This window comes from Coffea arabica, chromosome 6c (assembly GCF_036785885.1).
Source record: "Coffea arabica cultivar ET-39 chromosome 6c, Coffea Arabica ET-39 HiFi, whole genome shotgun sequence".
Classification (NCBI taxonomy): Eukaryota; Viridiplantae; Streptophyta; class Magnoliopsida; order Gentianales; family Rubiaceae; genus Coffea; species Coffea arabica.
This window is the reverse complement of record NC_092320.1, coordinates 6,754,035-6,767,985: the sequence shown is the minus strand read 5'-3', so window position 1 is coordinate 6,767,985 and position 13,951 is coordinate 6,754,035. Positions and strand designations below refer to the sequence as shown.

General features: G+C 36.7%; 2 protein-coding genes across 4 annotated transcripts; one reads left to right on the top strand and one right to left on the bottom strand.

The window, feature by feature from the left end:
• Nucleotides 1-932: 932 nt before the first annotated feature.
• Nucleotides 933-3,811, bottom strand: LOC113692799 (uncharacterized). Of its 3 annotated transcripts, XM_027211367.2 has the most exons (3): nucleotides 3,499-3,811; nucleotides 3,041-3,185; nucleotides 933-2,623 (listed from the first exon to the last, which is right to left on the bottom strand). In XM_027211367.2, the coding sequence occupies exon 3, from the start codon at nucleotides 2,566-2,568 to the stop codon at nucleotides 1,126-1,128; it is 1,443 nt and encodes a 480-aa protein (XP_027067168.1). In that variant the 5' UTR covers nucleotides 2,569-2,623; nucleotides 3,041-3,185; nucleotides 3,499-3,811; the 3' UTR covers nucleotides 933-1,125. The 3 variants fall into 3 exon arrangements, with proteins under 3 accessions (XP_027067168.1, XP_027067167.1, XP_027067169.1); XM_027211366.2 differs by lacking the exon at nucleotides 3,041-3,185 and having other exon boundaries at nucleotides 3,499-3,809; XM_027211368.2 differs by lacking the exons at nucleotides 3,041-3,185; nucleotides 3,499-3,811 and adding an exon at nucleotides 2,765-3,021.
• A 3,087-nt stretch (nucleotides 3,812-6,898) lies between these two features.
• LOC140008383 (syntaxin-132-like) lies at nucleotides 6,899-12,541 on the top strand. Its single transcript, XM_072052472.1, has 13 exons — nucleotides 6,899-7,191; nucleotides 8,190-8,300; nucleotides 8,425-8,481; nucleotides 8,968-9,016; nucleotides 9,562-9,650; nucleotides 9,732-9,805; nucleotides 10,988-11,030; nucleotides 11,120-11,180; nucleotides 11,281-11,306; nucleotides 11,393-11,470; nucleotides 11,756-11,836; nucleotides 11,981-12,046; nucleotides 12,158-12,541. Exons 1-13 carry the CDS (start codon nucleotides 7,174-7,176, stop codon nucleotides 12,332-12,334), a joined length of 930 nt encoding a protein of 309 aa, XP_071908573.1. The 5' UTR covers nucleotides 6,899-7,173; the 3' UTR covers nucleotides 12,335-12,541.
• The last annotated feature ends 1,410 nt before the right edge of the window (nucleotides 12,542-13,951 follow it).

Sequence of the window (13,951 nt, the reverse complement as noted above, 5' to 3'; positions counted from 1 at the left end):
ATCAACCAACAGAGGTCATCTTCGAGGAAACTCCTGATACTAATGTGTTTGAATTGCATTTTTCGTCATTTTTCATGGAAAAATTACTGTAGCGATTTGATATATGTGAGGGAAAAAGGTGACAGGGAAATGTGATCACGAAAAACGACAATATTTTCCGACGAAAACAAGCAATCCAAACACACCAAATTTGTCAAATCCAACAACTTTTCTGGTGCCATTGTAGCAGTGGGAGAGCTGCCATATGCAAAGACACCCGGAGATAGCTTGGACTTGACGATTCCTGAACCAGGTCCAAGCGTCATGAGCAATGTCTTGTCTGTGGCTCAGTCAAATGTGTCGTAGTTCAGGACGTCCAGTCGTGATTCAGCCGTATCTTGATCACATTGATGCACTTGTAGTAGCTTGGCCTCCAGGTACCGAAGGACTAGGTGTCACTGACCTTCCATTTGGTGATTGTGGTTTCGCTATACATGGTTCAAGTCTGTTGATCAGCTTCGTATGCACGTTGGGGATCGCCATTATGACCCACTACTATTTCCTATGACAATAACAAATTGCTCAATACCAAAGAATGCTGAAATAGAATTTCCTTCTTTTAGTTAATTTTGCTGCCTATGTATTCAGATTCAAAATTGTTTTTCACGGAAAATATCCCAGCCAACAAGAAGAGAAGAAAAATATCAGAAACAAATCTTATTCAGTCTATACCCAGGCATACAACACACTACAGCTACACAAAAAAAAAAAAAAAAAAAAAAAAGAAAGGGATGGGAATGCGAAATGGAAATAAAACCTTTTACCCAATTGTCTTGGAGTAAATTAACCAATTTGACGGAGCATATCTCACAGAAAATATAAATAACTTCTTATAAAGTTCAAGCGTGCCCGTTCTCCATAAAGCAGTGCAACCAATGGGACATGAACATCGCTAGCCTGAAAATTTCTTCTTATTCATTGTAGACAAAAAAGGACTCTTAGAAAAAACAAAGTGAAAATTGCAGGTATATGAGCACACCATACATGTACATTGAGTTATCTACCAGTAACGTGGACAATCTGATATTGCAAAGGTAAAGCATGTAGTGCCACTCGATTCTAAGCAAACTGAGTAGCAGCCACTGTTTACTCTTCTGCTTTCTCCACAGTTTTGGAAACCTCAACAACAGCCTGATTCTTATCCTCTGCTTCTTTGATCATCTTCAAGATGTCTGCCTTTTTCTTCAGAAGACTCTCAATTTCGGAGTTGACCTTATCTAATTTCTTTTTCAATTTATCGAGATCTTTACTTTTATGCTTCTCTTCAAATTTTCTTTTCTTCTCATCCTTTCCCTTTTTCTTGTCTTTATCCTTATAATCCTTACCTTCATTTGCTTCTTTTTGGTGTTTCCCTTCTACTGCATCGCTGCCATTTTCGTTTATCTTAATCTCCCTTGCGGTGACTTCATCATCAGACCTACTCTTACAAGTCTCAATCTTGTTCTTCTTCTTTTCTTTCTTTTCTTTGACCCCATCGTCGTCGCCTTCTGTTTCCTCCTTCAAACCTCCTTCCTCGCCTTCTTCCTTTCCTTGTTTATCCTTCTTCTCCTTCTTGTCTTTCTCGTGCTTTTTCTTCTTATCTTTTTTGTCTTTCTTTCCCTCATCTTTTTCTTCATCTGAATCCTTCTTGGATTCAGCTTCCTTATGCTTCTCTTTTTTCTTTTTGCCTTTCTTCTCATCTTTCCCTTCCTTAGTTTCATGATCTGATTCTTCCTCCTCATTTTTCTGCTTCTTTTTCTTCTTTTCCCCTTCCACTCCCTGCTTTTCCTCCTGTGTTTTATCATTTTTGTCTTCCAAATCTCTTAGTTCAACCTTGTTCACCTCACCCTGCTCATTCTCTTTATCTTCTTCCTGAGTTTCAACATCTTCATCTTTCTTACCCTTCTTCTTCTTCTCTTCCTTTTCCTTGCCCTTCTTGTCTTTTTTCTCTTTCCCTACATCCTCTGTGTCAATGTTTTTGTCTTTTTTCTTCTTCTCTTTTTCCTTGTCCTTCTTGTCTTTTTTTCCTATCTTCTCTTCCTCCGATTCGACATCTTCATCTTTGTCAGCCTTCTTGCTGTTCTTCTTCTTCTCCTCTTTTTCCTTATCCTTTTTGTGTTTTGGTTCCTCCTCTGACTCGACATTTTCATCTTTCTCAGCCTTCTTCTCTTTTCCCTTATCCTTCTTATCCTTCTTCTCTTTCTTCTCCTTGTCTTTTCCCTTATTTGCTTCATCATGCTCACCAGACTCCTCATCAGTGCCATCCTTGTGTTTCTTCTCCTTCTTTTTCTTCTTCTCCCCTTCGTCATCACTCTTCTTTTCTTTCTTCTTCTTGTCCTTCTTGGTGGATTCCTTATCATTTTCATCGTCTCCTTTCTTCTTCAGCTCCTTTCCATCTTTTTCCAATGATTTGGACTTACATACCACTTCTCCGTCTGTCTTCTCTTCTGCTTTGTCAGATGTTTTAATCTTGCTCTCAACCTTCAGCTGAACTTGTTCCTTCTCCAACTTTTCTATGCCTTCATCAACGACATAAGATTTGTCTTCCATCTTGGGTATTGTAGCCAGTCCAACCAGTGAACTTTTCTCTCGTAGGTCAAAGTATCTGAGAAAATCGAAAAATTGTGGAGATCTGTGTTAGCGTTTCCAACTCAATCAATTTGATCGCGAGAACTACTAAGAGAAATGAAGCAAAAAGGCAGATATACAAACACAAATAAAATTGCACAAGCGCTGGAACTTGTACCGTCAAAAACTAAATTGTGTAAAACCAGACTTCCACTGATGTTTTGAGACGATGATCATCTTCTAGACTTTATTGGAGAAATGGGAAAAAGCAAAAAGCAAAAACAGCTGAAAACAGAGAAACCTGAATGTAGCCATATCAATCGGTACTACGAAAATTGCCTCATATATATCAAGTTACGATCACCCTCTCCTAAGTTGCTTCCTATTTCTCTACCTCTACCGACAAAAACTGCTTACAAAATAAGTAAAGCAGGTAAATTTTCTTCCCAGAGACCACGAAGGGTGAGCGAATTTATATGTCAATGATTATTGCATCCGAAAGCACCCTCCCCTGTTTCCATCCAATCCCGAACCTCTTCACGTAGCTCATCATAATTCATAGCAACCATCAAACATCCCCTCGACCCTCGATGCATTAGCTATAATAGAAACAACAAAATGAGAAAAGGTAGAGATCACATGCCATCTCAAACATAAAACTCTTCATTTTCACAAAGAACTAATTCCCAATAACATCATAGCGATAATCAACCAAAAAGCAGGAGCATCAAAGTGACAAAATATTCAAAACCAGCGAAATTCGGATAAAGATCATCGCATGAATGACACGAACAAACGCTATATCCAAGTACCGACCATGGACAGGTAGTCTAAACATGGATATTGAGTTTGCGTTATCAGCTTGAACCAATTAAATAAAGCAAAAAAAAAAACACACACACACACACAAACCTGGGATCAATTGATGCAGCTGGGAAGATAGGAAGAATTTTTGCGTACACAGGGGAAGGTGGTTCTCCTGGATTCTGGAATATGTGTATAATTCTACTTCTGTTTGGGGGCTCTCTGTCGAGGGTCAATCATATTATTTATAGGCAAGGTAGAAGAAAAAGCAAATCTAGCGAGATCACCCGCACCAGATAAAAACTGAAGGGAAAAAGAGAGAAAGAGGAGGGGCGTGGGCTGGGATGGTGGTAAATTGGTAATTGTGGTAGTCTATGGAAAGGTCACCGCGTGAAGAGCGTAACAAGGGATGGCAGACATGAGATGACATGGGTGGGTCATGGGTGCTGTAGGAGTGAAGTGGGGAGCTCCAGCGGGGCCCAAAATCTGATTAGAGTAATTTGGGATTAAGGCTGTCGTGTGTGTGAATTCAAAGCTCCTAAATTAAATTGCGATGGGTTGCGTTAGTTGGGGAATCACAGACTGCTTGCACACTAAGGAACTCATTTTCTGAAAACCCAACTCGACCCTCTTCTTCTGTCACTTCCGCGGTAGAGCCCAAATTCAGCATCCCCCCCTTTTTTCTTTTTTGTTTTTCTCTTTAATATCCTGTTCTGTACTGTTTGAACTTCAGGACTAATGCGTCGTTGAGAGGCTCTAACTCTGGGGCTGCTGTATGTGCAATTGCTAGATAAGACTTTCCAGGGGGTCGAATTCGGCTGTTTTGGGGTTAAAGTCCCTGCAAAACACGAAAACAAAGATGGGATTTATCTCCCGATTCAACTCCGATGTCTAAATTAGTGAGGGTAGGAGTTGGCATTAGGAGGAGGGATGAGAAAACTTAATCCAACCTCCTTGTTCATTTATTATTAAACTTCCACCCTCAGTAATTTAGGCATAGGAATTAAAATCGGGGAGGTTGTTTTCGTGTTTAGCAAGAATTTCAGGCTCGAAATAGCCCAACTCGACCCTCTAGGGAGTCTGATCTAGCAATTGCACGCTATACAAAATTTGAGGCTTTGCTCGCCCATTTATTCAATATATATGAAGGGCTGGCTAGTTCAAAAACCAAGCCTCGAAATGAATGGACTCGAGAGAACTTCTTCATGCCTTAACCAAAAAATAAATTACATGCTGGATTTAAAAAAAAAAAAAAAAATCTTTAACGTGGTTGTTTACAAAGCACGGAGTATTCGAGCTGAGACAACGTCAAGCAGAAACGTTTTGTTCAGTTAGTGGTAACTTTTTCTACCTGAATACCGATGATGTCCATATATCTATGCTTCAAGGAATTGCTTTTGATGACGGGTGGAGATAACAAACTGGGCAAGGAAGGGTTTCTAGGACTGTCACCAGATATCTGTCTGACAAACAAAAGGTACTGTCTCGGCCCAGTGTTTGTTGACAGCCTATGTCCCAACGGAGGAGGAGGAGGAGGGGCTGGAACGATTGTCAGAAACAACCGTTTCGAAAGTTTCACGGTCATGATTAGATCAAAAAAATTTGTGTGACTCAGATCACTCCTTTGTAACTCGATTTTCACGTCGTGTGGGATCCACAAAAATGTTGTTCTAGTGTTATTCGCTGTTGTTCTATTATTACACCTTATACACATGATGTTACATCGTGTGCAAATGATGTTACACCTTTCGGAACAGTTGCTCTGACAACCGTTCCAGCCCCAAATCCATGTCGCAACAGCACTAGTTTTACTTTCTCGAAATCTGCTATCGCAGCACATTAACAGGCAGAGCCAACAACCTCTTGGTCCGTTGGTAACCCAAGACTTATAAGCCTTCAAGGGTTCAATCCTAATTTTTTTTTTTATCAAAAATTACTATTTAATTGTGATTGTCACATTTGAGTGGCTTTTTTTTTTACGGAATTTTCATCGACTCTCCTTTCTCATATAAGAATAGATTAGTGTATTTTATATAATTGTTATTGTTGCAACAAAAAAAAAAACCCATTAACAGGCAGAGGATTAAAGAGGCCCGTATGTCTGTCTCACAAAAAAACACATTAAAGAGGCCCGTACAGGCCAGATTCTGGGCCCAGCGTTTCTTCTTATAAAGTAGAAAAATTTTAAAAAAAAATGCCGAGCATTTGGGAGCGGCAACTCGAATGAGTTGTTTCTGATTCGAGAAGTATGTTAGGTGCCGGACCAGACCCAGCACCATTTGTTCCCAAGTTGAAGATTCCAAGAGCAAATTTACTTGGAGTTTCTCCCAATTGTTCACAACTTTCAGTGGACTGTAAACCAACCCACAATTGCTTCAAGTTTGTTTTGCTGAATCTAACTTGATAAGTCACTACCTGATTCTTGATCTTTAAGGTTTAAAAAAAAAAGAAAAAAGAAAAAAATTGCAATTGAGACAAAACGTCCACACTTGCGAAAGTTTGAAGACCAATCAATCAAAAAGTTGAATTGATGTTCCCTGTTTGGAAGGTAAGTTTTTTAAGAGTTTGTCTAAAATTTTACTGTAGATGTTTTTAAAATTTTTTTTGAAATGTGTAGATTTTTTAATATTTTGAAGTGTATAGTTTAAAATTTTTGAGAAAATATTTGAAGTTACTGTAGTTAAAATTTTTAAAAAACTTGTAGCAGATAAACTTGACAAAAAACTTGGATTCCAAACAAGGCCGAATAATCTTTAAAAAACACACACTATACTACTTGGTAAAGATTGCAGCTGGACAGCATGCGGTGGAGTTTGCAAAATCTTGAGTGAGGACAAATAATAATTAATGGCAGGCTCTGAAGATCCATCCAAATCACAACAATAATAACGGAGTAACAATAATAAACTAATAAATCATCGAGGAATAAAAACACAACAGGTCAATAATGTTCATTTTGCCTCCCATGTTACCATGACTTAATTGTCATCATTTGATTATATTTTTTCTTTTTCTGCTTAACATAACAAGCTTTGCTGTCAATTTTATCAAATTTATGAGAAGCTCCATAACAAAGAGCGAAATTTCAAGTTGATAAAATTGGTGAAAGAATGTGATGATTCCTTTTATCTTACCACTTTTGTACCAATTCATTGGATATTCACGTGGTGGTCTCGTTATCACTTGAAATTTCAAAAGTTTCCTTAAATCCCTAAAAAAAAAAAAAAAAGATCTACAAAATCTAAATATTCAAATTTTCATGAAGTAAAAAAAAAAAAAAGAGTATAAATTATAAAGGGGATATTTACTTTTCAAATAACTTGCTGCATTATCAAAAGCAATTAATATCTGATTAAAATTTCGGACTGCGTATAAGCAAAATACTAACTTCTCATAAGTTAAGGAAAATTTTAATTTAGAAGAGTAATCAGCCCATTAATTTAATTAATTATATTGACGCAAGTATAAATGTGAAAAAAGAAAAATGGAAGAAGAGAGTAGTGGGGGAAATGAGAGGAAGCTGTCTTCACGCTCCTTCAATGGGAATGCTGGTTCTGAGTTCAACCCAAAACATAAAATAAAAGAGCTCTCTCTCTCTCTCTCTCTCTCTCTTGCTTTCTCTTGGTTTCTCTCTCTTCCTCACCAAAGAGAGGAGGGAAATCACAGAGGGAGGGAGATCTCCTTCTCTTTCTTTCTTTCTTTTTTTTTTTTTTTCGTTTTTGTTCTTTTTTAATCGTTTCATCTCTGAAGTTTTCACGGCATTGTTATTAATCGGCTTCCAACATGAACGATCTCTTAACGGTAATTTCCACATTTTTTTCTAATCGTTCCTCCTGTTTCAATTTGTCTTGTTTCTGTTCTGATTCTGAAAATTTATGGCATCTATCTTAGCTAGTTCATTGCTAGTGTTAACGGTTGAAATCATTAAATTTGACAAACTCGGGAACAAGGAGTGTTGAAAAAAAGATTTCACCTTTTGTGCTTGTTTGTGTATCAATGTACGTAGCTTTGCGTGTATCTGTGTGTGTTTACATCTTGAAGTAATGAAATGCAACCCGGAGTAGTTGGCGCTAGCTGAAGAAAACTTTTGGGAGATCAAGATTTCGTCCGAGATAAAAAATTGCTCTCTCTCTCTTTATTATTATTATTTTTTTGGATCGGCTTTTTGAAGCTATTTAAACACAGGACTGGGTTTATAAGAAATTTAAACAGAATGAACAGGGAGATCCGTGACAGTATTGGCCTTCATTATGAGCTAAAGCTCAGGCAGAAATTGTGTTGGCTATGCAAGAAGGATAAACGAATAAACTTGAGGGTGCTAAAAATCCGTAAAAGCCCTAGCAAAGCAATGAGCTTTTTTTTTATTTTTTATTTTTGGTTTTATCTATTTATTGTTCTCAATTGCATTCAGATGTTTGTATTTAGATGGGAATTACGAGGTTGCATCGTCATGGACTTTGTTCTTCTGCCTACAGTCCTTGGTACTCTACTTTTGGTGTGCTTGGTGGTTGGAACTGGATGCAAAATTCACACTTTCTGAAGTTTGTATTAATCAAGCAGTATTCATTGCTTGCAAACTCTCTATAGGAACTTACTGTCCTTGTGTATAACAAGAATAAGTGCATTCCAGTTAACTCTTAATTTCCATTTTGAGAAACTTAAAATATTTTAAAAGTGAAGCTTATATGCTCATCTTTGTAGCATGTTTCTGGCCAAGGATTCTCTGAGAAGCCATTAGCTGTTCCCTTTTTTATTCTTGTCACCGTTTACAGGAATGCTTCTTCTATTTCTTTTTGCAGGATTCTTTTGTCATCCCTCGGGAGGAAACTTCTCGAAATGGGGATATCGAAATGGGAACCCAGCAACCAATGAATTCAGGAGAACTAGGCCTGGACAATTTTTTTAAAAAGGTGAATTCACATTGTTGATGTTATTGTTGTTCCTTTTTGATGGGGTAAAACAGTTCATCTTCTGCTTGTTTTTTGCTTGCAATGCTACAGTAATCATTTCTAACTTTTCTTACTGTGTCTCTAGGTGCAAGAGATTGAGAACCAATATGAGAAATTGAATAAGCTACTTAAAAAACTTCAGGTATGGATATTGTTTCCTCTCCTACATCTCTTTTTTTTTTCCTTCTATTTTATCCTTGCCCATATTTCCCCTTCTGAATGTTGAACAAATCAATTTCAATGGATCGTTGTCCTTTTCGTCCTTGTATTTTTTTCATCATACTTCAATGCATTGTGACAATTAATTGCTTCCTTTGTGCACGATGACAATGGTGATAGAAGGTTAAACTAATCAACTTCCAACCTTTACCCCTGAAATTGTTGCTCCTCAAAAAGTGAGTGGAGAAAAAAGATCATTTATTTGCTTAATTTACCAGATTTGACAAATTCACCCATTTCTTTTCTGGATAAGGAGAATTTTTCATGCCATAGTGAATTTTTTTTACTCTTACCACTTACTGTACCATGTCAAGGATTTTGTTAATCTTAATCCTACTTGATGAGTTCAGAGGTGAGTTATGTGTTACCATCTTTGTCTGCTTACCTGAATGTCTACTGTTGTCTGCAGGATGCTCATGAGGAGTCAAAGGCTGTAACCAAGGCCTCTGCTATGAAAGGCAATTAACTCCTCCTCTATTTCTGTTTAATGCGTGCAGTATGACTAGGATATGCTTGGTTAGCTAGTTGCATGGGCAGAATTATCATGATTATTGGAAATATTTTGCCTGTTACTGACATTGATTGAATGTAGATGATTGTTCTTCAATGTAGAGCTATGAATGGTCTTAGGCATTAAATTGTTATACAGATACAGAGCGAGAGCATTGAGCTGGAAACTTCAGTATGTCTTATTCAATATCACAAGTTGCGTAGGTTTTGAAATTATCTGGTCAAACTGCGTGTAAATTATCTACATAAATATTAACTACTTAAACTAGCCTTGAGCCTTAATCTTGGCTTGGAAGTATGGAACTTTTCCAGTTAAGAACTATATCTGAATATTTTGTCTCAAACTAGGCGTACAACATTGGTAGACTCAAATAACTCTGTTCTGTACGTAAAAGTATTGAACTGTGCATCAGCACATACTATTTCTATCTTGTGATGACACTGCATTTTAGATAAGCTGTTTATTGTAAATTTTTCCTGTCATAATCTGCAGCAATCAAGCAGCGGATGGAGAAGGATGTTGATGAAGTTGGGAAAATTACTCGTGTTATCAAATCAAAAATTGAGGAACTGGACAGAGAAGTAAGGGCTGTAGTTACATATTCTAGCAAGCTTGCAGTATGTAAGATTATTTGCACTGACACCCTTTCCTCTTCTATGCAGAATTTATCCAATAGACAGAAACCTGGATGTGGAAAAGGGTCCGCTGTTGATAGATCAAGAACAGCGACAACAGTGTAATTTAGATGACATTTGACACATCTATTTACTTTTAGCCAACATGATAATCTGTTGTTTGAAATTAGTTTGTTATTTAGACATTTTTTAACCCACTTTGAATGATCTCTGTTATTGTTCCATAAGAGCCAGATGTAGTAGACTAAGCATAACTGATCTTTGGGTGGAATTGATGTTCATGCAGGACACATAGCATAACATATTTTAAGTTGGTAATCCTCAGTGACCATTCTGGTTGGTAATTGTCCTATAAAAGAAGGTGTTATAATTGAGTATCTGCACGTTTTTACTTTCAAAATAGGTCTAATCAACACAGAAATATTTCTATTTAAGGGGATATAACATTTTATTTTTTTAGTGTATTTAAAATGAAACCAAGACGAGGCTATGGTGAGATATCCACTAGCAAATAATGTTGACAGTAGTTTTAGGATAACAAGCTGGGATGCTTGAGGTAATAGTAAGAACTAGCATTATTGAAATTTACAATGGCAGTTAGAACTGAATATACCATAAGTACATAGTATCTGCAAGCATGAAACATTCCCAAAGAATGAAGAAAGGTACTTTGTAACTGTTAAGTGTTAAATAATCTGTTGAGAAATAGAAATTTGTGCTTCTAAGTTTTAAATATCTTTCATATCTGTGTATAATTTTAAAGCTTGGTTCAGTTTAACTTTCTTCTGTTCCTGTCCGAGCATGGAGATTAGACTATTCTTTTCTGCATTCTCATTCTAATTTGCACTTGGGTATATAAATTGCTGTGCAAATTACACTGACACACCTAAGGTTTGCCACTGCTACAAAGCCTTCCATCATGGTTTCTGAAATTATGATGAACTGCATACAAATTCCATGACACGTCAAACCATCATCATCTTCTGCCACTAATGAAGTCCATAATTCCTCGCCTGGTCAAGAACTTCTGGTGGGATTCTGAATTATCCTACTATTCACAATGAAACAAAAGAGAAAAGGGAATCATTGCGGTTATAACAGGGGTAATTTGGTTTATACCACATCCTATGATACTGGAAACCACAAATTATGGAGATTTGTATAATTTTGATAGTCTCATGAAGTTTTGCTAAATAGTGATGAGTGTAGAGAGGGATCAGCCTTCATATAGTAAGATAGTTTCAACTAGATTTTAAGTCTAAAATGATTTTATCTGATTGCAGTTCATTGAAAAAGAAGTTCAAAGACAAGATGACTGAGTTTCAGGTAGCTTGATCTGATTGATGACGTTACAAAGGACATCTTCTCATTTATGTTCTTTTGTTTGTAGATTAACTATGCTTTGATCATTGCAGAATTTGAGAGAGAGCATCCATCAAGAGCATCGTGAGGTCGTAGAAAGACGTGTATTTACAGGTTTTTGGCCCTTGCTTATTGTACATAGAAAACCAACTGCAAAATCTGATAATGTTATAACTAACTAAAATAGTTTTCTCTTTCATGTTTTGGTTGCCAGTTACTGGAAATCGAGCAGACGAAGAGGTTAGGGCCTGATATTCTGTGCTTTGAACCATGTTGAATCTCTCTGTGTATATTTCTGATCTTAATTCTTTTCCCTACTTCTTCAGACTATCGATAAACTTATAGAGACTGGGGATAGCGAACAAATCTTCCAGAAAGCAGTTCAGGATCAAGGACGTGGGCAGGTTTGCTCCACTTCTGTTGTAGCTTATTTCTTCACCTTCCTACGCCTGTCTGTTATTCTGCTTGTGTTTCTTGAAATATTTTCATATCAGATGCACACGGAACATATTTGGGTAATAACTGTGTAACGTGTAAAAGGCTTCTATCGGGGAAATTATTGGTCTTAATTTATCCTCTCCGGGCTTTTGTCGTGCATCTTTGACAAGAAACAAGTCTCTGTTGCACTTGGTGTTGTTGCAACAACACATATCAATCATGCTTTAGCTCTTTGTGTTTTTTTCTTGCAGATCATGGACACGCTAGCAGAAATTCAAGAACGTCATGATGCTGTTAGAGAATTGGAGAGGAAACTTCTTGAATTGCAACAGGTAGTATTGACTTGTAAATACAGAGCATGTTAGTCTTATTGATATAATTTTCGAAGTCAAAATCACATTGGCTTGATTACTTAATTAGTGCGAACTCATTTTTATCGGACTTGATTCCTTAGTTCAGCAAATAATCTCGTGCAGATATTCTTAGACATGGCAGTTTTAGTAGATGCTCAAGGGGACTTGCTTGATAACATAGAGACACATGTAAGATTGCAGATCCTTTCCCTGCTTCTCCGGGCAACAAGAAGGATTTGATGTCAACCACAGTTGTCTTTGCATTTGAATCCGTTGACTTTGTCTCCTATCAATTTTCAGGTTTCGAACGCGGTAGACCATGTGCAGAGTGGAAATGTGGCCCTTCAAAAAGCGAAGACACTGCAAAGGAATTCCAGGAAATGGATGTGCATTGCAATCCTCATCCTTCTCATAATTGTCGCAATCATAGTCGTGGGAGTGCTTAAGCCGTGGCAGAACAACAACAAGGGTGCTTAGATTTTTCTACTCCTCCTCTATGGGAAATGTATAAAGATACGAGGGAAAAGATATATATATACATATTTTTTGTATTATACTAATATTCTATTCTCGAGCTGTTGGAGTCTGGGCTTGCCTGCTCCATTCTTGAGTGTAATTTTCATCTCAGACGAGTAATTGTTTTCTTTACGGATCCATTGATATACATCAGCCTGGTTTCTGTAATATTTGGAGCTATATATTTATTCATGACACGCAATATATATATATATATATATATATATATATATATCTTATCTATCGTGCTATGGATTGACATTTTACATGGAAAAGGCACTCGTCAGTTTATCACATATAGCTATTATTGCTAAGAACTTGTTCTCCAATGTGATTTGGATTTCAAATTAATTAAAACCTAAAGTGTACGGTAGGCCAAAATCCTAGTATTGGATATCGTACTTCCAGGTTATTTAAACTTAGGGCTGCAAACGAGTCGAGTCGAGTCGAGTTTTGAGCTAATCGAGCCGAGTTTCGACTAAATTTTATCAAGCTCGAGCTCGACGAGCTGGCAATTTTCAAGCTCGAGCTCGACTCGAATCAAGTCGAGCCGAGCTCGAGCTCGAAAAAAATAAAAAATAATTATTTTATTTTTAAAAAAATAAATAAAATAATATTTTTTTAATAAATAATAAAATATTAAGGATATATACGTAATTTTACTATAAATATATATATATATATAATATACATAATTTTATTATTAAATAAAAAATATATATATATATATACTCAAGCTCGCGAGCTTAACGAGCTTAATATTCTGAGCTCGAGTTTGACTTGAGCCCGCTCGAGTTCGATTAATATCGAACTCGACTCAAGCTTGCCTCAAGCCGCTCGCGAGCGGTTCGATTCGTTTGCAGCCCTATTCTAAACCAAATGCTCCCGTGAAATTAATTAAAACATTTTTGAATAAGGAGCATTTTGTTTTTCTTTGACACAAAAAAGAAGAAAAAGAGATAAATGACATGCTTCTTATGTAATATATTAATTAATTTCAATTTGACAGGAACATACGTCAGTAAAATGCCAACTTGTAAATTAGGTGGTCACAGCAAGCATTCAAGTCTTGACGGTGTTGGGAGGTCAATGATTCATCAAATTGCCATTATATGTGGAATTTCTACTCGCATCGGCTCCCCCTCCACTTAGATTAGGATAGATTTAGTTGTAAGAATGTTATTGTTGCAAAAAAAAAAAAAAAAAAAAAAAGAAGTGAACTAGAGTTCTCTCCGCAAATTTCAACCAAAACATAACACCAATTGATGATGACAATAGTTAAGAGCGCTCTCTTTTTTATAATGAAAGACTCGTTACCTTTTTTTTTTCAATCATATATTCACTTTCAGTGAAAAAGAAGATAACCGAGTATAATTATGAAATGACGGAGTGCCATTTCCTTAGATAATTTCCCTATTATAATATATCAAATTGGTTCCGATCCAAGTTATTACCAGAAAAGCGCTGCACGTATAATGCTGATTCCTGAAGTTTTACAATGAAAGAGGGAAAGCCATAAATAAAGTATTGACCCCTCTCTTGTCCATCCAGAATGTCCATCCAATTCAAGAAAAAAGC